This window comes from Eschscholzia californica, unplaced genomic scaffold, assembly GCF_041429995.1.
Source record: "Eschscholzia californica isolate CP2 unplaced genomic scaffold, dmEscCali1.0.p SCAF_6, whole genome shotgun sequence".
In the NCBI taxonomy this organism is placed as follows: Eukaryota; Viridiplantae; Streptophyta; class Magnoliopsida; order Ranunculales; family Papaveraceae; genus Eschscholzia; species Eschscholzia californica.
The window spans coordinates 7,263,584-7,289,099 of record NW_028238483.1 but is presented as its reverse complement, the minus strand read 5'-3'; the positions used below and the strand labels follow the sequence as shown (position 1 = coordinate 7,289,099).

General features: G+C 37.7%; 1 protein-coding gene across 2 annotated transcripts; it reads right to left on the bottom strand.

The window, feature by feature from the left end:
* Positions 1–11,731: 11,731 nt before the first annotated feature.
* Positions 11,732–20,067, bottom strand: LOC147531506 (putative cyclic nucleotide-gated ion channel 14). Of its 2 annotated transcripts, none has more exons than XM_086650700.1 (8): positions 19,701–20,067; positions 19,143–19,435; positions 18,491–19,058; positions 15,411–15,623; positions 14,970–15,268; positions 14,071–14,182; positions 13,621–13,857; positions 11,732–12,778 (listed from the first exon to the last, which is right to left on the bottom strand). In XM_086650700.1, the coding sequence occupies exons 2-8, from the start codon at positions 19,169–19,171 to the stop codon at positions 12,035–12,037; spliced, it is 2,202 nt and encodes a 733-aa protein (XP_086506826.1). In that variant the 5' UTR covers positions 19,172–19,435; positions 19,701–20,067; the 3' UTR covers positions 11,732–12,034. The 2 variants fall into 2 exon arrangements, with proteins under 2 accessions (XP_086506826.1, XP_086506827.1); XM_086650701.1 differs by lacking the exon at positions 19,701–20,067 and adding an exon at positions 19,541–19,698.
* Between the last annotated feature and the right edge of the window lie 5,449 nt (positions 20,068–25,516).

The window sequence follows — 25,516 nt, the reverse complement described above, 5'->3', positions numbered from 1 at the left end:
GTATAGATGAAGATCTCTCTCAAGATGTAAGGAATTCGCAAGACAAATATTTCCGGTTAAATTTTATTTCTCTTTTTTCCTTCAACTTTAAAAATTTGCCCAAAAAGAGGCAAACTATTTCTGTTCGTTCAACAATTTCCCTAGGGAAATTTTTGTAAAATTTCCCCCCAGGTCAGGGGAAAAAATCAAATAGTTTATCTATTTGTGAAATTTCTCTATTTAGAAAAAAGTAAATAGTTTCTCGATTTTGGTTGATGTCTTCTTCATTGGGGAAAATACTTGGGTAGAAGTCGTCGTAAATTTGTAGTTGATGAAGGAAAAAGATTGCAAGAGGGATATTTAGGAGATTCGAATTCAGAAGAGAGAACGAGTAAAAGAGGAAAAAAACGTTTTTCTTTTTGTTATTTCTGAGATATTTGACTATATTACACTTGAGTCCTTCAGATTATGAGTTTCACATTTAACATCTGTAACATTAAAGGTCTTTAAAATAATAATCCAAAAGTCTTATCTCCCCTTACTAATCTTTATAGCTCCCCAACCATAATAGCTCCCCAACAACAACTTCCAGCTCCCTTTACCAATCGCCTAATGTAAATATGTAATAGTAACAGCCCAAATCTCTTTCTCTCTCTAAAGATATCACAAAAAATCTTGGGATTTAGTATAGGGACATTGATATATGGTATAGGGACATGGCCAAAATATCATATTTTTAGATTCGAGGTCCCTCTACCAATTAGAAAATAGACATTATTTTTAGATATTTAAATCGAATAAATTAATGTTTATTTGGATAAAAATTAAGATTGAACTAATACAAATATCGAAGTTTTATTTTATTTTCATGTCCTTCCTTAGATCTACATATCTTAAAACAAAATCATTTTTTTAACCTAGAAACAACGATCACCTGTAGACGACATATTATATAAATTAACCATCACTTATAAACACTACATTCTAATTTACATTTAAGTTGTTCCCATCTCTCTCTTTCCTATGTAACACACTTGTTATTTAATCCTATTAGTGTATAATGTTGATGAACATTTCTCTCAAAAAGTAAATATTTCGGCTATCGTGATCACTTTTTTTTTGTCGCCAGAATTTCAACCACTGTGGTCGAAATATGTTTAATATTTCGACCATCGTGGTTGAAATATGCCCAAAATTTCGACCAATATTCATATTTCGATAATAATGGTTGAAATTTTGCGCATATTTCGACCATATCGGTCGAAATGTTGGACATATTTCGATTACTTCGTCTGAAATTTTCCTGTTAATTTTTATTTCACCATTTGTTCCGTGTTTTTCGATACAAAAAGAAATTTTTTCTATTAAAATATTTTATCTTTTTGTGATTAATTTTAAATATTAAAGTAATATTAATATTGTCATTTGAAAGTAAATATATGATGATTTATTTGTTTTTAAGAGAAAAATGTCTACTTACCAAAAAGACTAATGTCCCTTTACTAATCGTGTCCCAATAAAGTAGAGCCAGGTCCCTTTACCAAAGACCAAAATCTTTTCTAAAATCTTGTTCACTGTCGAATCTCCGCTCTCTCTCTAAATTCAGTTCTGCTCTTCCATATATCTAAAAAAGAGAAAGAGATCACCTCCTATCATTCTCTCTAAAAATATCTCACTCAATACCTTTCTAATTAATCGAATCTCTGTTTCAAAATTCCACCCTTTCTTTCCTTCTTTGCTTTCGATCTTTTATCTCTCTCTCCACTGTCAAGAGAAACAAGATTTCTCACCCAAGAATCCTCTCTCTCAGTCTGATCTCTTTCCATTTCTGTTTTTAGATTTTCATCACACCCCTTTCTTCTCTACTTTGTGTTACCTAAGATAGAAGAGAGAGAGAGAGGATGACCGTCCGATGGTAGATGATCACAATGTGTGCATCGGTTCCGTCGGATTAGATCATGGAGTACTGAAGAGTGGATGAGTGAAGCATCGAATCACGTTTCAAGATAAATCCCGAATGTCATCCCGTGCAGCCCACCAATGTACCGAACATTTCTCCCACTACGTCAGCTTGGCCATGTGTCACTGAAAGTCCTAAGTTGACCTGATTTTGACCTGGTATAATTTTCTCCGGGCTCCAATTTGACTTTGGCCGATGGGTTCGTCTTGGACTCTACTATTCATCGGAGCACCAAAATTACCAGAATACACATATAATCAAATGACCGAAATACCACTCATGTGTCTTTATCCGTTTTTCGCGCTCAATTTCTTTAGAGACACCTGAGTAAGAAAAACAAACAATTCATCAAAATAACTACTCAAAATAGACTAACAAGATAAAGTTCAAAGATTCGGATGGGACATTTTCATGTTCAGTGCACGGCCACTCTTCAGTAACAACAAAATAGAAGCATAATAACAACGTAATGGCAGACTTAAACAAATTAGAGATAGTCACCCTGTCTTGCTGATTAAAATGAAATGCCAAATAGGTACAAATTAAAAGGCAAAGAACAAGCAGAGGTCAATGATTCTGCGAAATGGTAGAGCAGAAATCATAAATAAGGAAGGGAGAGCTGAAAAAAACTATGGTCGAAAATAAGGATCATCAGCAAGAATAGTTTACCACGAATAAAGACAATGAGCACAACTTAAAAAAACTTTTGCTGTGACAGATTTGTAGGATGATAAATGGAAGTTTCATAATACTTGGCTTGTATACTTTTAAAAAGAGGACGAGAGCCCTCTTCTAGAGGCAGAAGAGATTGAACATCATCCATCAGCCACTGGTAGGTTATTTTCAGACCCTACACCACATTCTCAGTTCGGGAACAGAATAAGGTGAACTTTATCCTTATAATTTGTCCATCCCGACTTAGTGTCGAAAAAATGAAAGTCCTTGGAAGGGAGATGGTACCACATGCCGTCATGAAAAGTCGAGTTTAGGGATGAGTAACTCTAACTGTTGTGGAATGCAAAGTCTAGCTCACATACCAGATTGGTCTGCTTGCATGAAGGAATAAGAGAAGTTATAGGATTCTTTGAGGGGAATAAGGGGTTTGAAAACCCATTATTCCCCTCTTTTAGGTCCATCCCTCAGTCGTTCGCAGTTTTTTGTGATAACAAATCTACAAAACATATTAGACAAAAGCCATTCTTTCATTAATTAACAAAGCATATTGAAATCAATTGTAATTTGTTCATGAAAAACTGATGAATAGTTGATTTTGCCAATAAATATCTCTACTAGAGATCAAGTGGGTTGATATATTTACCACTTTACTTGGCTCTGATCTCTTTCACATGCTCACTCGCAAGTTGGATGTGTGAGATATATCACTCAATTAAAGAAAACCGATAAAGTATTACTTAGGAATGTTATCGACCCAAGTCATTCCGGACGAGTTATAAGTAGCTCTATTTGTTAGGTTATGATATTTAGAAAATGATGCTCTTCCCGGCACGGAACCCGACCGAAACCCAGCCGGATGACGTGTTAGGATACTTTGTCTCTCTAAATCTCTTCCCGACACGTCATCTGGTCGGGTTTCGGCCGGGTTTCGTGCCGGGAAGTCTATCACGGTTGATGATATTTCTCATCGCACTTCCTAATATAGTAAGAAAAATGCGTGGAAATAAAGTTCTTTAGATCTTCTATTTTTTCAAAGTAGCTTGAGATATGCAATGAGTGTTCCCTTGCTTGCCTTGCAGTTGGTAAATGATTTCTTGATTGTCTACTTCAATAATTATGTGATGTATGTTTAACAGTTTTGTCCATTGCACCCCTTCTAAAATAGCCTTGGTAAAGCCTCCTTCACTATATTTAGCTCTGGTGTTTGTCATTTTTGTCTTGATGGCTTTAGAATATTGGTCGTGGATGATTAAGTTGATTCCCCTTTTTTTCCTTTCTATTTTTCTACGTTGCATCTACAATGATTTTGAGAAAATGAGGTGTTGGAGGGTTCCCTCTTGCTTGCTTTGGATGTTGGTTATGAGGTCGAGCCTTCTAATGGGAGTTCTCTTAAATTGGAATTTGTATCTAGTTTCCCATATCATCCAAAGAATGACAGGGATATGAATAATTTTTCTTCTGTCTTTATTCTGTTTTGATTTCATGTATTTATCCAGTATGTCCAAGATTCAGTTTTGGTGGAATATATATTGAAGTAAAATCATATGTTTCGAGCATGATCACAATGGAGTAGAGCATGATCAATTGTTTATGTATTGTTTTTGCAATTTGGACATATATATTTTGTTATTCTTATTAGAACGGGCAGTGCCCCAATGCAGCATTTCCATAAGAAGAGCTTGATTTTCGGAATAATCTCAAGATACCAGATGAAATTTCATACGTTGTCTATTTTATTATTATTGTTATTTTCGACTAGTTTGTACGTTGATTGAATTGAGAATTTTCCATTACTTGTGAGCTCTCATTTCATTTGATCATTTATGGAGAGAATGATGTGAACAATGTGATCACGAGATATCTTTTAGTATGTTTTGGTTCCATTTTCCATGGGAGATAAGTTGGGATACATCATACATGGGTTAGACGGGAGTGTTGCATCACTTGCAATGGGTGGTTTCAAGTCTGGGATCCAATAATTTGACCAAATATTAACATTTTGCGCATGATGAATTTCCCTAAATGATACGGATGAATTCCAATTTTTTTTTGTTGAAAAGGACTACTACCAGAAAGAACTAACTAGCTAGATCTAGGTTCATAGAGATCCTCGAGTGCCATGATCACCTTATGCTATGTTGTCGCCCCCATCTCACCAGTTTGTCTGCCATAACTTTAAGAGTTCTAGGTACGTGGGTGAATCGGGTGTCCTCAAAGTCTGATTTATGTGCTACGATGCTACCCATGTGCTTGTCAGATTGCCAATCGATCTCCTGTCTTTGATCGTTGAGGTAGTTTATTAAGTTGAGGTTGTCGCTTTCGATGTGAAGGTGTGTGATATTGAGATTTGAGGCCCATTGAACTGCACGTATAATTGCTAGGCATTCACATTCCTCTGATGTTTGTCCCCTGATTGTGTCGGCCACTGTTGCAATAAAGTCGCCTTTCTCATCATGGATTCCCCCATCCAATACCTGCCAACTCGGTGCACACTTTGAAAGAGGCATCAACATTGATCTTGAGAAATGGTGCCTCTGGAGGGAGCCAGGTTGTGTTGTTGTGCTTTTTTTTGTTCTGGGGTGTTATATTGATATTGGTTGTCGATCCTTGAATCATCCTGATAACCTGCATTGGGGTTTGTTCTTTCGAAGAAAAATATTTTTCGCATCTCACCTTTCAAATAAACCACGTGATTTTGGCCATCATAGTCATATTATGCACATCTATTGTTTTCCAGTGAATTATCCATTCATGGATATTAGCAAAGTTTTCCGTAATGATACCAAAGTAGAACCAAATCGTACGAGCGAAATGGCAGTGAAGGAGAATATGAGTAATCGTTTCATTGCTTTCACAATAAAGACATTTGTATATATTGCCTATATATTTGCCAATTTTATCTCTAACAGGGAGACTGTTAGTACAACACTTCCACAGGAATAGTTTTATTCTCGGAATTGTTGGAATCGTCCATATGAAGTTCCAATCTATAGTTGCATAGTCAAAAGAACTGGTTCTTAAATGGTAGTACATAGATTTAATAGTAAATTTACCTGATTTGGTGAGAGTCCAGATCATCGAGGCATCTGCATTAGGTTGGATATTGATACTGAAAATAGCTCTGCATATATCACTATCAAAATAAAGATTTAACATGTTAATGTTCCAAGTAGTGCCAGTTATGAGTTTTGCTACCTTAACAAAAGGGCAGTTGTAGAGATTCTGAAGAGGTGGTTTATGATTTCGGATCCAATAATCCTCCCAAATATTAATGTTTGTGCCTTTGTTAACATCCCAGAAAATAAGGTTGTTAACCTTTTACATATTCGCAGCTATAGATTTCCAGAACCAGGAATGAGAAGGTTTAGCCGGTGAGGGTTTTAAGCTCTTAGGAAAGTATTTAGCTTTGAGCAGTTGCGCCCACGGAGCATTCGGGAATTTGAAAAGACGCCAAATCAGTTTACTGAGGAAAGCTTCATTGTCAATGATTGGGTTACGGAAGCCGAGACCACCGAATTTACGAGGTCGGCAAATAGTTGCCCAGTTTATGGTGTGAATGGTTTTGGATTTTCCCCACCAAAAAGACCTTTGTATGGTCTCCATGCGATGGCTTATGCCTTTAGGCAGGGCAAAGCATTGCATTTGGTATCGGGGAACGGCAGCAATAGTCGAGATGACTATGGAGCAACCAGCTTGGGAAAGAAGATTGGTTTGCCATTCGGAGAGTTTATGCTGAATTTTCGTCGATGAGTGAAGAGAATGCCTGTTTTTTCTTGGCCCCTATGAAGAGATTGGTGCCTAAGTATTTGTCGAGAGATGAAGCTTGATGGACTTTAAGAGATTTGATGATCATACGCTTGAATTTAGGATGGGTATTCTTGGTGAAGAAAATGGTGGATTTGTTGTAGTTAATTACCTGGCCAGAGGCTTCGCTAAAGGACTTGAGGATTTGAAGAAGATTACTGATGTTGTCCAAAGAGTTCAAACTGAAGATGAGGCAGTCATCAGCAAAGAGAAGTTGGTTAATCGTTACCTTAGAGCGGGGAATGCTGATCCCAATGAATTTATGAGGGCTGTTTTGTGAGTCCAGCAAGCAACTAAGACCTTCCATCGCAAGGGTGAATAGAAACGGAGAGCGGATCTCCTTGCCTAATACCTCTGGAGACATTGAAGGAGGGTCCGGGACGACCATTGATCAGAACTGCCATGGAAGAGGTGGAGATACATGTGTGAATAAGCCGGATCCAATGAGTATCAAAACCGAGATTGGTCATAATGTTTTCAAGGAAAGGCCATTCGATACGATCGAAAGCTTTCGACATGTCGAGCTTCAGGCCAAAATAGCTTTTCGCACCTCGTTTGGTATGGTAGGAGTTGGACAACTCTTGGCTAATAATGATGTTATCAGTGATTTGTCTGCCTGGAACATAAGCAGCTTGGAAAGGAGAGATGATATCAGGGAGCGTGGTTTTCAGGCGATTAGCAAGAATTTTGGTAATAATTTTGTAGGTGGTGTTTAAGAGGCTGATCGGCCTGTAATCCGCCGTAGTATGGGGGGATTTGGTTTTCGGAATAAGGCAAATATGGGTATGGTTGGTAAGGAGGAAGTTGGGTGGTGGAGAAGAAATTGTTGACCATCTTGTTTATATCAGTCTTAACAGTATCCCAATTGGATTGGTAAAAGAAAGGAGGATATCCATCAGGACCCGGCGCCGCTTCTGGTTTTAAAGAAAAAGTCACCCTGCGAATTTCATCTTCATTAGGCAAGGCAGTCAGATATCGATTTTGAGAATCTGTGATCTGTTTAGTGAAGAGGTTGAGAAGATGACTGGAGCCAGAGGGGTTCGTAGAAGTAGAAATATTAAGGAGGTGGTCAGAAAAAATCTGAGCGATCTCCGCTGGGTCAATGCTCCACGACTTATCATCCTTCTTAATGGAGGTGATTTGGTTCTTACGATTCCTGGTAATAGCTTTGGCATGGAAAAATTTGGTGTTCCGATCTCCCAGCTGAATGTTCGCCACGCACGATTTTTCCTTCTAGATGCTTTCTTGAAGATTGTAGGCTTCCTCCAATTGGATATTGAGCGAGTGGAGAGTGTCAGCATTCCGAGTAATCTGAATGGAATAGACGAGACTTTTAATCTTATTGTCGATATGCCCAAAAACTGTTTTATTCCAGTGAGCCAAATTGATGGCGAGTGAGTTCAGTTTATTTTGGATGAGGTCAGAAGACGAAGTCCAATTTTCACGAATGAAGTTGCCACATTCCTGATGGGACATCCAAGTTCTAATGAATCTGAACGGGCTACTACCCCTAGATTTTTTGGATTTAGTAGTAAGAAGAATGGGTAGGTGGTCAGAACCCACTCCCGGGAGATGATTGACAGAGGATTCAGGATATTCCGATAGCCATTGCAGATTCGAAAGGGCTCGATCCAGGCGTTCTTGAATAAGATTGCCCTTGAATTGACGATTAGACCAAGTAAAAGGGGTTCCGCTGAAACCGAGGTCATGAAGACCAAGTTTATTGATATGGGTAATGATTTTCTTGGCATGTGGCGGAATAGATTTATAGGATCCGCTCTTCACGGAAGGATGCCTAATAGTGTTGAGGTCTCCAATGATTAACCACGGGCAGTTGGAATTTCAGAGCGAGGTTATGAAGCATTTCCCAAGGCCTCATTTTCTTCTTATTGTAAGGGCACCCGTAAAAGCAGGATACGTAGAAATCAGAGTGATTACTGGATTGAGTACCTTTAATATGAATAATATTGTTATCCGCAAACCTAATCTCCAAATCATATTTGTGGTTCCAGAATATAGCCAGACCTCCCGCTTTATTCATGGGCTCAACCGAGAAAAATTTATAATCAGCGTGGAGATTGAGAAGTCTGCCTAAGTTAGTATTCATGCAGTTGGTCTCGGAAAGGAATATAAGATCAGGCTTATGCTCCTTAATCATAGTCCAGAGGTGTTTGCAGTTAAGGAAATTGCCACATCCTCTCACGTTCCAAGCGAGAATGGAGAGGTCTTCATTAGGTGGCGAGTCCATGGGTCAAAGTCAAGGAGACCGGGAGTAGAGGTGCCCACAGCTGGCCTACAACCAGGCCCACGAAGGAAAGGCTGCCCCTAAAACGACAAAGGTCTAGAATCTGAACAAGGCCTCCGCCCACGGGCTCACTATAAGGCTACCCAAGACCACTAATGGCCAGAAGAAAGGTCACCACCCCGAGGCCTAGGGGAGAACTACTAGAGGCACCTCGCACAAGAAAAATCCAAACAAAACAAGAGATATAAGAAGAAACAGAAACACAATAGCAACTAGAAACAGAACTAGGATAACAAAAAGCTAAACCCCAAGAAGATCTCAGGTACAGTGAGCAAGAGGATACAAAAGAGCTAGCCCCTTAATCCTACGTTCTGAACTGGAAAAGATTAGGTGGCCCGCCTATCAACTCCACCCTAAGGTAGAGGAAGCCACCTCTTGCGATTGTACCTGAGTAACAGAAAGGGCAGAAGAACAAAAAACCAAACAACAAAGCTAAACACTAGACTCACAAGACAAAAAACAAAAACAAGAACAAAGTGAACCAACTAGAAGTAACTTGAGTAGACTATGTTGGTGGCATTACGGCACCCTCCTCTCCCTGATTGGTGAGTATGTCTAGGCTTCGTGAGAGAATATTGGACTCTTCCAGTAAATTTTTAGCCTCTTGGTCATCAAGCAGCATGGACTGATAGTAGTGAGAATCATGGGACTCATCTGAGGAGCTAATGGATTGGTGAGAAGAACTGGACCTGTTTCGTTTGCCTGTAGGGGTAAACAGTTGGTGAGGAGTAGGGGTGGGAATTCTGCCCATGAGCCCGCACCCGTCCACGGGCACCCGAGCCCAACGAGGACCATGGACGGTTGCGCCCGTCTCGGGCACAACCCGCCCAACCCGCCAAGTTTTGGTGGACGGGTATGGGTTAAAACCTCTACCCGCGCACCCGCCCATGCCCGCACCCACTTAACGTCGCACAACCAAATTACATCAACTTTTTGGGTTGATGAAACTCAACCGTCCATGTTGCTAAGCCTAGTTAAGATGGTAGACAATATGTTTAAGGACAACCATACGAACCCAATGCATTGTTTTGCAATGACCCAAGAGAATTCTTAGTAGGTTACTGAAGTAGTATTTGGATTTGCATTGTTTTTTCAAGTCATGAGCTTACCCGCTACCCGCCCGCCCATACCCGAATTACCTGAGCTTCTTAATGGGCTTGGGCGGGTAATGGGCAAGGCGAATTTCAAAATTGTCCGCCCAATTAACCCGCTTACCCTAATAGTCATTGAAATTTGGTGCCCGATCCCGCCCGGGCCGATGCTTCAAGTGCCCATGGACGCCCATACCCGCCCAATTCCCACCCCTAGTGAGGAGGGATAGGGTGATTGACTGGTGAACGAGGAGGAGCAATCAGAGTAGGTTCTTCCACCACCCTAGTAGGGGAAACCACTTCAATGTCTTCCATAGGTTCATAGTTTGGGTCCTCTTCATCATCTGAAGAAATAATAGGAATGAGAGGAGGACAATGTCCCTGAGGGTGATCCACAACTCTGCATGTCTGACAAATTGCTCCAGGAAATTTTTGGTAGCTAATCTTAATGTTGAATTCCTTGTCCACAAACATGAGATTGATGACTGCCAAGAGAGGTGATCGAACATCATATAAGAAGTGCACCCTAATCACCTTGTTGTTCACAAAACCTAGATTCCTTGGTTTCACCTGGATAATCTTGCCCATTCACTCAAAAATGGTGTCTAAGTCTTCTTTATTTTGGATAGCAACTGGGAGTTTGTATAGAGTGCACCACATTGGCTCGAAAAAAAAATCATTTACTTCCTCAGTAAGTGGGAAGTCAACTTGCTTCAAAACCAGGAGCATGCCTCTCATTATCCATGGCCTACCAAAGTTCAGGGCATTCAGAATAAAGAGGCTTTTTGGCTTGATGAGGAAGGTGTTGACAGGACCTTCTAACGAGGTGTATTGACAATCTCTGAAAAATATAGTAAGGGGAAAGAGCATACGTTTGATTCGAACAAGAGTTGCTTCTTCAGGGCAGCACCATCTTGCCACAGATCCTTGAGAGATGGATTGCAACTCTTGATTAGTTGAGGGCTTAGAGTATCAAAGAGAGAGATGACCACGAGGATGAATTCCAAATTAGAAACTCAATCTGAATTTCCCTAAAAGATAGGGAAGGATTTCCAAATTAGACACTCAAAGTGGATGAACAAGATTAGAGGACGAATCTTTCAATGGACAAGATGATCTTAACTAGTTGGTTCCTCAAACGGCAACAGTCGATCTTACCTAATTGGTTCCTCAAAAGTCAAACCGCAGCAACTGTCGACTGTTTAGAGTATCTCCAATGCAAAACTCAATCTTAGAAATTCGGAGTGCCACATAGAATTTTTCTGAGTTTTTAAAATCATCTCCTACGCAAAACTCAACTACGATCTCAAAGATGATGTGTCGAGGGTGGAATAGAGATGGACACTCCATTTCTAGAGTGTCCTCTTGAGAGAAAACTCAACTCATCAATATTTAGATATCAACCAATAGAAATCATGTATAAGTAAAAAAACAAGTTTAACTCATCAATATTTAAATATCAACCAACACAAATCATGTATAAGTAAAAAAACAAGTTTAAAATTGTGCTTCGGAGACATACAAGAATTGGGATCTCTATTTCCACCACATATGAGTGAGAATCTCAATTGGAACTCGACAAATAGGATGAATATAGATTTTTTTGAGTTTTACATTGGAGATGATCTTATGCTGTCTCCTTTCCTTAGTCCTTGTTGTAAACTAAACATTTACATGTAGAAATGTTGATGTAGTTCACCCACTGATACAAGGAATTTTAATTGATTTCATCGAAATTCTTTCTTCTCAATGCAAACAACATTCATAAAATGTCTGGAACGGATAACCACCAATGTTTCTTTAGGGAGAAGATCAAAGTTCAAAGCTTATTGTATAAAAGAATAGATAACGTATTTCAAAGTGCAACTATCAGTAATAATTTTAGCTGATATTATACTGGGAGGGGGAATGAGAACCTTGAAACACAGTACCTGAATCTTTTCCTATTATATCATGTAAAGAAGAAGAAACAATTACAGAGATTCCATACACACACAAGGATTGAGCCAGTAGCTCACCTGAACAATGATCGATACCAGACATTATCTATGTCATTACTTCAAACACAATAAATAAAATCTAATCGATATTATCATAATCACAAAATTCTACTTTCCAATACGAAGGGTTTCAATTCCTCTTTATCTATCTATTCAAGTTTTGAAATGAGTTCTTACTTTCGTGGTGGCTAATATATACCATTAAGAGAGTGTGGGAGACTTAATCATCATACGACTCAACAGAGAAATCCGGTTCTTCTGGCTTCCGCAACTTGGGAGATTCAACACTCTTGTTTCTTTGAGCTCCTCTTCTTGTATTTGCTGCAAATCTTGAAGCCAAAATCGTAACACCCAAATTTTGTTTTACCTGAGAAGAAGAATTGCCAGTGGGAGGAAGTGAACTGTAGTCTTCATCCTCTTCTTCTCTCTCATCGGACATTCCTCCATATGAACCGAAGGAGGAAGATTCCCGCAAGCTGAGTTCCTTCGCTAATCTTCTCCTCTTATACCGACGCCAAGCTGCTTGTATGAAGCAAGTAGCCCATGTCCTCCAATGGTGAGAATAGAATCGAAAAGTATGCTGCAATTTTTTACTGTGAAGACGTCTAAATTGATTGGCTACAAACTTGAGATCTTCAGCTCGTAAAGCAAAAGCTTCTACTTCATTTAAGGATCTAACGGTTCTTGTCGAAGAAGGTAGATTTACGGTAGATTTTGGAAGCAATGCCCAAGCAAGTAACTCCTCCCCGCAAAAATCTCCGGGTCTTAAAGTAATTGAATTGAAGAAACCAGTCCTCCCACCATTTGTAGTGGAGCTTTCTAGTCTTCCTCTAATAACAAAGAGCATCTCTGTAACTGGGTCACCTTCACGAACTATGTAGGTGCCTTCTGTGCATAAAGAAGAAACTAAACGTTCACATATTGCATCAAGAAGTTGATCATCCATCTGTGAGAAAAAAGGGACCTGCAGATGCATAACGAGTATATATTAAGAGAACAGGATATGTACACGTGTGAACCAGCTTCACATCGGTCACTGTGAATGCACTTAAAAAAGCACGCTAACGCATAACATGGATCTGAATATTCAAAATTATCACCTCTCACTATTGCCAACTTACACTATAACTCTCTGAAGAGTTTGATTATAGACCCATATCTAACATAGGTTTAAGAAACCTACCTATATGTTTGGTGGCCCTTGGACCATCTCTATCGTTCATATGGAGACTGAGTCTCAAGTCTCAACCGAACTGGTGAACACTTTTCATAAACTCTAAGGCCTAGATGGTTGGGTATTTTAACGATTGGTTTTTGCATGGAGATCTCTAAGGGTTGACAAAACAACCCAAGGACAACAACCAATGGTTTGTACGAGTAGGGGAAATACGTTTTCTTACATCCTTGCAAGGATTCTGAGTAATGTCTCTCTGGGTTTTCATAGTTATCCGCAGAAAAGTTAACAAGTATCCATACTGCCCTCCAGAGTCCTCATGGAGATGATCTAGCTCAATTTTTCTTAAGATTATTTTCTCACCATGTAGATTATCTTAAAAAATATAAGATCATCTGGAAACTTTCAAACCCATTAACCTTGGTTAACTGTTAAAGTTTTAAAGATAACGCCAGCCGAGCAACTTTACGTTTTAACCAACTTCTAGGGTTAAAGAATATAAGAATGGCCTGATTTTAGTGAGGATGATATAGCACAAAGAAGAAATTACTGACAAGATGTTGAAAATGACCCATCTGAATAAGATAGTCATATCACAATAGACCAGATGAAAGAGTAGAGAAAAGTCATACTCGCCGAACGAGGTCTAAACAGAGGTGACGTTGAATATCACGACGAAGATCGGTAGGCAAGGCCTGCAAAATAGCTTCTTCATCTACTCCTCGTGTAGCAAGCCACTTGTATTGAACAAACCGTCGAACACGTTCCCGTAAATCTTGTGGGAGTTGACGATGCCTCATCCACTCTTCAGTGTCTCTTCGTTTGAGCCTCCACTCCTCAAGCCTCACAGTTATAGATTGCAAGTAGGTCTACACAAAACAAATTCACCAAGATCAATAAACTGGTGCATTTATTTTGATAGGTCAAAAACACGAAGTAATACTAACAAGGATTTTTCAAATACGAAAGAAAGAGTGAAGTGAATACTTTAATTTTAACTCGACTCCACATCATAAATGGGAATCTAGAAATTATAAGAACATGCTTCTTAAAGGGAGCAACCCACGGGAAAATTCCTTTACCTGCATGTTTCCGATAAGATGAGCAAATAAGACCAAGCCAAATATGGCAATGAATATCGCGAATATGGTTTCCCAAACATATGTGCTTGTTGCAAGATTCTGCCCATATGAACTGAAGAAATAACCAACAGCAAGTGTATCACAATTTCTGCTTAAAAGTAAACTTCTATATTCATAATAAATTGTAATCGAGCGACATAAGAGGTCTTCAAGCAAAAACATGGGTCACTCACAGGAGTGAAAACGATTCACAAAATGGCAAAATAAATAAAATAAATAAATAAATAAGAGAGAGTACTTGAGTCATGGCATATGACATTTAAAAACCTATTATAAGTAAATACAGTCTTATTTCGAATTAGGGAACATTAAACTGACTTGCTGGACTCTCATGATGAGCGAACCTAAGCAAGGGTTAGTACCATCATTTCAAGTACTTCTCTGAAAGAACATTACCGAGGAGGGTCAATATCTGATATAAGAGAGTAATTGGATGAAAAACCTTCACCAAGAATATGCATTAGATGCTGAATATGTGGCACAGACATGCAACACAAAATGTTATAAAATAAAAATGGCAATTGCATCTCCAAAATTTTGAAGGAACCACCATTGTGCGAGGACAATTGACGATCTTGATTTAAAATCCAATAAACAATGTCATCACAGCATAAGTGGTTTCTTGAAAACACTGATGGCACAGAGAACTAGCAGAGTTTGAGACCCCTAATTAGAGCCAGTATAGCTGACAGACCACAAAAAAACTAAGAACTCAAAACAATAGATAGTACATAAATTCTTTAAACCAGAAGAAAATTAATTAATGACTATAATTTTAAAATATCAGATTGTGTTCCGCAGGAAACAAGTGCGCTCATATAGAAATTCAAGAACCATACCTCAAGTTCTGTAAGCCCCACCATAGACAATAGAAGTATTTCTCGAAGAATCTCGAGGAGACAACGTTATTAGTCACAGCATTTTGAAATATGCCAAAGTTGAAACCATTTTTACTACTAGCATCACAGTGACTGAATACAACGGTGTTATTTACCCATGTTCTACGATCATCATCCATTAGAGTGTCACAATCCAAATAAGTCCTACACTTTCTTGGGTTCTTCTCCCCGCTGCATTCTGTTTTCCAGCAAGTTGTAAGTCGTTCGATCGACAATAAATACCATGATGCCCCCAAAACCTACAAATAGAATCGTAACTATAAAAGATAATTGTAAAAGATCATCCAGAAATAATAAAACTTCTATCATCAAAATCTGGTCAACTAACTTCATGTATAGAGCAATATATATATAAAATTACGAGAAATTGAAATTCCTTACATGACTTGCTAACATGTACAGCAGAAGATTATATGCAGCTCCAGCCCAGGCAGTCTTTGTGACAACTCCAGTAGCTTTGATAATTTGGGAACTTAAAGGGAAAATAAGATATAACCTCGGAACATATTGTAGGAGTACAATTAGTGCAAGGGCATTGTTGTTATGGGCGGCATAGGAGTTTTTAATCGCTGGTATAATAAACCAGATAACAATCTGCCACAGGGATCTGAAAGTTAGCTTAGACTTACATCTTTACTAATGAAAACTACGAAAACTAGGAGAATCAAATATAATAAACTAGTTATCATCTGCCTTTGTCCTTGTACTTACTTGTAATGATAATACACAAAAAATAACATAGAGATACCCAATTAACAGGATAAGGCTCCCAACATGCAATCTTATATTAACTTTTTTTGAAGATTCAATTAATATTAGAGGAGAAAAAGAATATACAAGAGAAGGGAGACCAAAACAAAAACAACAAACAAAACGGGAAAAGTTACATCATGATGTCCTCCCACTTAGAGATGAAGTAACAAGACTTATCCTTAGCCCAAGCTAATTGCCTACTCCTATGGAATAGGATAACTAAAATATGCTCCACCTCCAAACTACTTTCCACATTTGATTCTTTGAAGGTCTTGTCATTCCTATCTTTCCAGATCGCCTAGACGATCGCAAAAGGGATGAGGCTCCAAAGATCTATCTTTCCTTTGTTGGCATATAATTTATTCCATTGTTCCATAGTCTGAGCCAGGTTGCTTGGGCTGCACCATTGTCCCATAGTGTGATATTAAATAATGTCCAATTCATAGTTAGCTCTTCGCATTTGTTTGTGGAGTAGAAGCAACAGGAAGAAATGCTAGCTTACTAAGTCGTGCATATATATGCTCTAACTGAAATTTTGATGGTAGAGGTGAATTGAAACTATAGCTTCTGAATCTCGATTCGTTGAATCTCACACCCCAAAATCGATAATGGTAATAGTACCAGAAAAGTAGTGATGTTCCATGCTTCAAGAAATTGACCACCACATATTCTTGTATACTAAAGATTCCAACAGCTAGAGAAGTGGATAATGTTTGATCAAACCAGAAAAGTTCAGGCAAAGCCAGAGCTAGAGTTCTTGTCAGTGAAGGAATTCATAAGAAGAAAATGGAACTTATGGACCATAACCATTTCAAAATTTCAGTGTTTAAAGACAACAGTATTCAGTTATTAGGAACAGTTAATAGTTCAGAAGTTCAAAGGCAGAATCCGGATGATCTAGGACAGAGATAGAGAATTCTGATTTGTTCAGGTTAAGCCGCCCCTCCCCCTCAAATTTTCAGTGTTTAAAGACAACAGCATTCAGTTATTAGGAACACTTAATAGTTTAGAAGTTCAAAGGCAGAATCCGGATCAACTAGGACAGAGATAGAGAATTCTGATTCGTTCAGGTTAAGCTTCCCCTCCCCCTCCCTAAAATCTGGAAGTTCTACAATGATCCAATTCCAAATCAAAATATGGTAAGTCGTAAAAAACAAGCGAACTGATTTTAGGCATCCCCAAGTTTACGTATGGTTCCTCCAGTGATTGCAGTACTAAGTATTTGTTGTCAAGCTCTGATATGATCAGATACATAGTAAGTGCATATAGACCTTCTGCTCACTAGTTCCTCAGCAAAGTTAGCATATATCACTACTTTAGGTTTAGGAACTCTTTATATATATATATATATATATATATATATATAGAGAGAGAGAGAGAGAGAGAGAGAGAGAGAATTTGCGTTCCTCTTGCTACCTTCAAACCAATTGCATTGCTAGCTAGACTATTGTAAGGGCTGAGAGAAAACCAGTTCCTCTTTTTGCCTAATAGCATTTTTCCGGGCATATCATACCCTTCAACAAATCAATTTCCTCCTGGTTATAACTTATTAAGGTTGCATCTAGGAGATGAAGTATGTACAAAGGCTTCAGAAAATTGCTTACAGTAGGGCTCTTAATGGGTATTCAGGATGACACCAAGTGTATCTCATTGATCATCTAATGAAAAAGCAACACCTGAGTGTGTATCAGTATGCACAAGTAGATTGTTTTCTTAGTTATTAGGCTTTGGAACTTTTTTACGCTAGATAAACCACTATTCAGTTATACACTCATAATAACTTAGAGAAGTAGTTTACTCACTCTATACCCATATTTCTGTTTTTAACCATAGAATCTATGGATAACCCTAAGAACAATACCACCAAACAGAAATAAGTGATTGGATCTCATGAATCGTGACAGCAAAGCCAAAGTTGGTGATAATTACTGCACACAGGAGCCATCCTTCTCCAACGGAAAAGTTTGACGCTTCCTTCTATGACGTGTTTGGGGTTTGGGAAGACATGATCTTGGAATGCAACTTCCTAGTTTTCGACAAAATATACACAATTTAAGCTGGAGAGGGAACAACATTTTTAATGTAAATGTGGTAAGCTATCTTCCTACCTAAGGGAACAAACTAAGTACTTTAAATACTCTCATGGTGGTTCTAGCTTAGAGGTGGAGGATATCCTAGTGATCCTTTTCCATTGGAGTAGGCAGTTAGCTTGGGCTAGGGATAAGTCTTGTTTCAACTTCATCTCTAAGTGGGAGGATGTTTTGATGTAATTTTTCTCTTGTTTTTGTTTTTCTTCTGTTCCTGTCCTCTTCTTGTATTCCTTTTTTCTCCTTAATATTAATTCAAACTATTCAAAAAAAAACTAAGTACTTTGACGAAAAGGGTATATATTGAGATTTACTGATTGAAGGTGAACCTCTAGAAATGGAGTATGTGTTCACATTCTCATACCACATAAGTTTCACATTGACATCCCCCATTTTCTCTGCAGAAAGTAGTTTTGTTTCATTGTATTGCATTTATGTGGCCAGGCAAATTTGAGCACTGTTGCACCCGAGGAACTTTTAGTACTTCCCCTTCCTATTTAAACTATGTAATTTATCGATATGGTTTGATTCAGTGTTCAGTAAATTACATTTAATAGAGAAATTTTTATTTAAGGTACTATAACATAAATAAACATTTTTTAAACAAATAAGAGTACATACCTGAGGCAGAGGTAGTGTTGCTAGAAGATCTATACAGAAATCTGTTCTCAGATACCTCCTGGCTATCAACTTAGGATCCATGACAAGTTCACCCCTCCCAAAAACTCGTCCACTTGGTGCAGCATAAGCTGTCCTGAACTTTATGACCAAGTGCAACAAGTAGAACAAATCCGCAGCAGTTCGAAAGATGGTAACTACTATTCTCAGATTCAAGTCTGTCTTCATACACGGCGAAGACTCGTCCACGGTCCGAACAGAAGGCAAATAGAAATACAATGGGTCAACAAAAAGAGCCACTAAGCAAGAGAAAAGGAAAATCCGATTCCATTGTAATACGACCTCACTTCCTGGATCGAGAATTCTCTGCCTCCATGACTCATATTCCTCAGTAAAGACTTTAGGTTTCCCAAATCTCGAAGTTCCAGATAACTTTTTCCTACCCCCACCACCTCCACCATCAGTTTTCAATATTGGAGGTGAGATAAATAATTGAGATGGTGTTTCTAAATGACAAGAACCCGATTTTTCCCATGGCACTTCAAGATGTTGTTTTCCATCAGGATAAACCCTAGAATTTAAGTAGAGATTAAAGAAAACTGCAAAAGATTTCAATCCCTAAAAAAACATAAACAAAGAAAGAACTTCAGCTTACCTGACTAGCTTTTCCTTCTTGAAATCCATAATACCATCAGGTCCAAATAAATAGATATAAATCAAAGAGCTTAAGAACTAGAAGAAACCCCACCAATCAAAACAACAAATAATCATATTTTTAACATCAATTCAATCACCACCTGGTTAAGAATTTCCAACTAAACTAAACCACCTTTTAGTCAACTTAACTGCACCCAAACCCAAAAAACTTTGAAATTCCACTACCAAATCAAGAATTCCATAAATTGAAGAAGAAGAACTTCAGATCTTGATCTTTGAGATTCTAAAAGCCTGTACAGAGAGAAAGAGAGAGAATTACAGAGAGAAAGAAAGATGACAGAGACTAGGGTACAAAGAACAAACAAAAAAAAGAATATTTTTTAATCAATTTAAAACCTTTTAAATCAAAAAACCCAGAAGGAATTAGTAATAAGTTTGTGTTAATATTTTTCCATTGGTAGATGAAGACGTGAAGAGCATGATCTAAAGACCCTAGAAAAAATATAATATAATAATATAATAGTGAAGTAAAAAAGAAATTTAGGTTTCACTTTACCTTTCTATAAGTGAAGATGAGATCTTTGACGACTGGTGAAGAAGAGAAAGAGAGATTATTACAATTATATTTGAGGAAGATGATGGTAATCTTCTTCTTTTGTTTAACCTAATAAAAAGAGAGAGTAGTGAAAATGAAATTTGCTGAGCTGATTCTGAAAATCTAGTGCAAAAAAACGGCTCTTGTTACTGTACATCTAGTTCCCTACTTTTGACTTTCTCGGGGTGCGATTTTGTGCACCCCGGAGCTTATAAAGGAAATAAACACATTTTAAGAGTGGATATATAATAAATATCTTAGCAAACAAAGGGGTTACTCACTTGGTTGTCAAGTTACTTCAAAAGTCTAGACTTTATACTCCCAAAATAGACATTTGTTTAAAAAATAGCTCCTTATATGATAAAAGTTGAAGTGAAAATACATCAGTTTAAGACGTTAGTTTTTGGACTAATTTGTCAGCCTCCGAATAGTTGAAGTTTGGTTCAGATGTGATAATGTAACATCTTAGGGGGTAGAAAGGTAAACTACATCAATTGGACGTGAGTTTATCTCAGGTGTACATGGGTTACGTCAGGCGCACATGAAATATGTCAGACGCAAATTAGTTACTTCAAGTGCAAAACATCATATTATGTAAATGACATTTCGAACTATATTGTACATTTGAAAATGTATTATGCGTCGGGAAAATATGGCGTTATGCCTTGTACATTATGTGAAGTACAAGATAAATATGTGACCGATAAATTTTCATCAAAACATACAATTTTTTTATGACGCACTTGTTCGCTAGCATCCGACTTTATAGTCTGCCTAAACCATATTATTTTGGACATGCCACTTATTTTGTTTTCTGACTTAACCTCTGCCTTATCAACACTATCTATGTTGATATTTTCACTAATATCCTTTTATGTTCAGCGATCATTCGTGGCAGAAGAAACATTAAATGATAGCATTCAAGGCAAGAAGATGAGTTTTAGAAACATTAAAATCACTGATCTGAAAAAAAAAAGAAAAAAAAAGCAAACCTTATTGAGAAGCTGATGATCCTTTGATCTATAAATAGAGGAAGAAAAAGTTCAAAACAAAAAGAGCGGGAAGGAAATTTTCAACCAAAAATTTTAGCCGAAAATTTGAGTAAAAATGGCACCACACATATTTCTTGAGAGATAACAGAGGATTAAGAGTAAAATTGGGGTTGTAGAGAGAGAGAAAGAAAGCTATTAATCAGGAAAGAATTGGGCGGCAAGATTTGGGAAGGAAAATCGATTTTGGAAGATTTCCTCCTCAAGATTAGACCCTCATTTAATGCTAAGCTTCAATCAGTCATATAATTAAGGGAGGTGAGGGAGAAGTCAGCTAATGTACCGGCCAAGGGCAACGGAAGGAATAAACCCAAATAAAGGGAATTGTCAGCTGATTCCGACATTTTGGACTTCTCCCTCAATTTCGATTTGGGTTGGGGATGAACCTTATTTACCCCCCATTTTTTGATCGATCAGGCATTTTCCTGTCAAGAATATATTGGTTGATTTAGTTTTTGAGGATTTCTTCCATGTAAGGCTCCGCTTTTTATGAGAAGAGAAAAATATGTTGTTTTTGCTCTTTTTCTTAGATGTTTAAAAGCTTTACTTTTACCAACAAATTATGTTCATTCGTCATTTAAGTTTGGCGTTGTTTTTGTATAAATTACAATTCCGTAATCTTGAATTGGAGTTGTTGAAACTGGACAACAAAGTTAGGTTTATCCTTGAAGTTGTGAAAGGAGAGATAAAAGTGAACACCAAGACAAGAGCTGAGCTATTATTTGAATTTCATAAAAAAAGGTTTCACTCCAGTCCCTAAAAAGTTTAACGATGCCGAAGTGGTTGTCGCCGGAGTAACCTTTTTTATGAAATTCAAATAATAGTTCAGCTCTCGACATCCTAGACAACTAAGAAGGTTTAAGAGCGTTGTTCAGAAAAGCAAAAGCTTGATGGTAGAGTGGATGAACTAAGACGTTGAACACCAAATTTGTTGTGGAGGAAAGATCTCGAAATCCTAGATATGCAACTTGACGTATGATTTTTGTAAAGAAAAGTTAGATCTTCTGAATGCTCATTTAGTGTATTACTCTTATTTGATTTTCTCTCATTGTTGCAGGAGTTAGATGCGACTGATGCTCAGGCAGAAGAAGTGAGAAAGAAGATGACAAACAAAGTGATGAAAGAAGGTGGTATGCATGAATCAAGACCAACTGCAGAGAATTCTCGAAAAAAAACGACTAAGAAATCCACTAACCCAACTGTTGTTTCTGCACCAAGTGTGTAAAAGAGGGGCATCAGTCTGCTGAATGTCGAGAGAAGAATGCAAATTTACTAGTGAATAAAGAAGTTGAGGACTTTGGAGCTGCTTATGAAGATGGTGGCAGCACTAATAAGGAAAATTTGTTAGAGTTTACTGAAGATGAAGTTTTATATGATCAAAAAGATCTACCAACTTTAGTTGTTATATGGGTCATCCTAACACCTAAAGCTATTGAAGCTAAACCACAATGTGATAACATCTTTAGAAACAAGGTGCTCGTCACATGGACGAGTTTGCAATGTTATCATTAACAGCGGTAGCTATGAGAATTTTGTTTCTAAAGAAATGGTAACAAAACTGAACTTTGCTATGCAACCACATCCAAAACCATACAAAGTAGTTTGGTTCAAAAAAGGGGATGAAGTAAAGGTAACCCATCAATGCCTTGTTCCTTTCTCAATTGGTAAAAATTATTCGGATAAAGTTTTATGTGATGTGGTGGATATAGAAGCTTGTCATATATTGATAGGGAGACCATCGCCATATGACAACAAGATTGTCCATCTTGGAGACAAGAACATTTACGCTTTTTACAAGAATGGCGTTAAAGTAGTTCTTGCCCCAATGATAGAGGAAGACTTTCCTAAACTCAAAATGGAAGGGGAGCATGCCTCGTTGACAACCCAACAGTTTATTAAAGAGCTTGAGGCAAACTCAGTGGCATATGTTCTTATTGTTAAACAAACAAAGAAGCTACACCAAACTCATTCAGCTGAAATAAAAATGTTATGAGATGAATTTATAGAGGTATTTCCTCATGATATACCTTCTAGATTACCACCTCAAAGGAGTATCCAACATCATATAGATTTGGTGCCAATAGCTAGTCTACCGAGTCTGCCACATTATCGAATGACTCCTAAGGAACATGGGGAACTACAAAGACAGGTTTGGGAGCTGCTTCAGAAGGGATTTGTTAGGGAATCAATGAGCCTTTGTGCTAGTCCAGTATTGTTAACACCAAAAAAAGACAGACCGTGGAGGATGTGTGTTGATGGTAGAGCAATCAACAAGACAACACTCAAATATCATTTTCCAATACCCTGATTAGACGACATGTTAGATATGTTGTGTTGGGGCAAAAGTATTTTTCAAGGTTGATCTCAAAAGTGGTTATCACCAAATAAGAATTCGGGAAGGTGACGAGTGGAAGACAAACATTAAAACAAATTAAAAGAAGGGTTATATGAATAGATGGTGATGCCCTTTGGTTTATCAAATGCGTCAAGCACATTTTTGAGTTTGATGAATCAGATTCTAAAACCATTTATTGGGAAGTTTGTGGTCGTATATTTTGATGACATCTTAATCTATAGCCCATCCAGAGAAGCACATTTACTACATCTAAGAGAAGTACTTGTTCTCTTACAGCAAGAAAAGATCTATATTAAATTGAAGAAGTGTGATTTTCTCACTAACTCTTTGTTGTTTTTGGGTTATGTGCTAACTGCAAGTGGAATTAAGATGGATGAGAGTAAAGTTGAAGCAATCAAGAACTGGCCAGCACCAACTACAATAGGAGAAGTAGACAACTCTCATGGATTAACAACATTTTACCAACGCTTTATCCAAATTTCAGCACCATAGTTGCTCCATTAACTGATTGTATGAAGAAAGGGAAGTTCGAATGGACTCCAGATACTGAAAAAAAAAACTTTCAAGATATAAAATAAAAGTTCTGTTCAACACCTATTCTAGCATTGCCCAACTTTAACAAGGTTTGAAGTAGATTGTGATGCATCCGGAGTTGGGATTGGTGCAGTCTTAAGACAAGAAGGCAAACTAATGACATTGTCCAAACATTAAGGCATCGTTCAATCATCAAGTTAAATGACCCAAGGCAATTATATAGTACCTACGATCAAGAATTTTATGTCATTCTTCAAACATTAAGGCAATGACAGCACTACTTGATACAAAGGGAGTTCATTTTTTTGTCTGACCATGTAGCACTAAAACATACTAACAACCAAAAGAAATTAGAGAAAAGACACGCACGTTGGGTTTCATTTCTTCAAAAATTCACATTTTCCATAAAGCATAAATCTGGAATATCCAATGAAGTGGGAGATGCACTCAACAGGAGAAAAAATGCTTTTGACAAGATGACTACAACTGTTGAAGGATTTGATTCTTTCAAGGAGTTATACGATGCTGATCCATACTTCAGTTCAATTGGAACGATTCCAAAACGGGCCAGGAAGGTAGTTTCGTCTTGCATAATGAATTCCTCTTTAGAGGTAATCAATTGTGCACTGCTGATTGTTCATTACGTGAAAGAATCACCGCTGATATACATAATAGTGGTTTGGAAGGACACTTTGGTCGTGATAAGACCTATGCTATGATTGAACAAAAAAATTTGCCCAAAAAATGAGGTGTGACACATACAGGTTTGTCGAGAAAGGCAGAATATGTCAAGAATCTAAGGGACGGGTGCAAAATACTGGGTTTTACACTCCTATTCCCGTTCCCACGTCCCCATAGGAGGATGTTAGCATGCACTTTGTTGTCGGGCTGCCTAGGAATCAAAGGGGAATGGATTCCATCTTTTAGTCGCAGATCATTTTTCCAAAATGGCTTATTTTATTTGTTGCAAGAAGACTACGGATGCCTCACATGTTGCGAACTTATTCTTTCGTGACTTAGTTCGTTTACATGGCATACCAAAGACAATCACGTCAAATCATGACTCGAAGTTTTTGTCCCATTTTGTGGAAGAAACTTGGAACTAAACTACAGTATAGTAGTTCTCATCATCCACAAACTGACGGACAGACCGAGGTGGTTAATAGAAGCTTAGGCAATCTATTACATGGGAGGCAGTCATCGCTCAAGCAGAATTCGCTCACAATTATTCTCAGAGTTGAAGCACGTGAAAGAGTCCTTTTGAGGTTGTTTACGAGAAACAATCGCATCACTTTCTCAATTTAACACCAATAAAGAACACCAACAAAGCAAATGGAAAAGGAAAAGATATGGCTGAAACGATCAAGGAACTTCATAACCAAATATGGTTGAAGATTGAAGAGTTTAATGTTAGATATAAGGAACTTACAGATAAAAAGAAACGTGCTTGAAGTTTCCAAGCAGGCGATATGGTGATGGTTTATCTACGTAAAAAGAGGTTTCCTGTTGGAACATACTCTCAACTGAGCAAGAAGAAAATCTAATCATACAAAGTCATAAAGAAGATTGGAAAATGCTTATGAGGTTGATATACCCCAACACATAGGAACTCATTCTACTTTTAATGTTTCTGATTTATATGCTTATCATGGAGACGGAGCAACAACAAACAAACTAGAAGACGAGTTTTCTTCAGGAAGAATGGATTGATGCATATGATTCTAGAATATGGTAGAAATTCTCTAAGGTCTGGAACAGTCTAGTTAGTAGTCTAATTAGTCAAAGAATATTAAATTCTAAATATTAATAAAGTATCTAGGTAATGTTGAAAGTTGTCT

Bases quoted from the DNA above. Each gene is read 5' to 3' on its own strand.
- LOC147531506 (XM_086650700.1), bottom strand. From the start codon at position 19,171: ATGGATTTCAAGAAGGAAAAGCTAGTCAG. The intron at 15,269-15,410 runs GTAAGGAATTTC...TTCTATTTGTAG, and splicing joins TGTACATGTTAGCAAGTCAT to GTTTTGGGGGCATCATGGTA. The intron at 13,858-14,070 runs GTAAAGGAATTT...TGTTTTGTGTAG, and splicing joins ATCTTATCGGAAACATGCAG to ACCTACTTGCAATCTATAAC.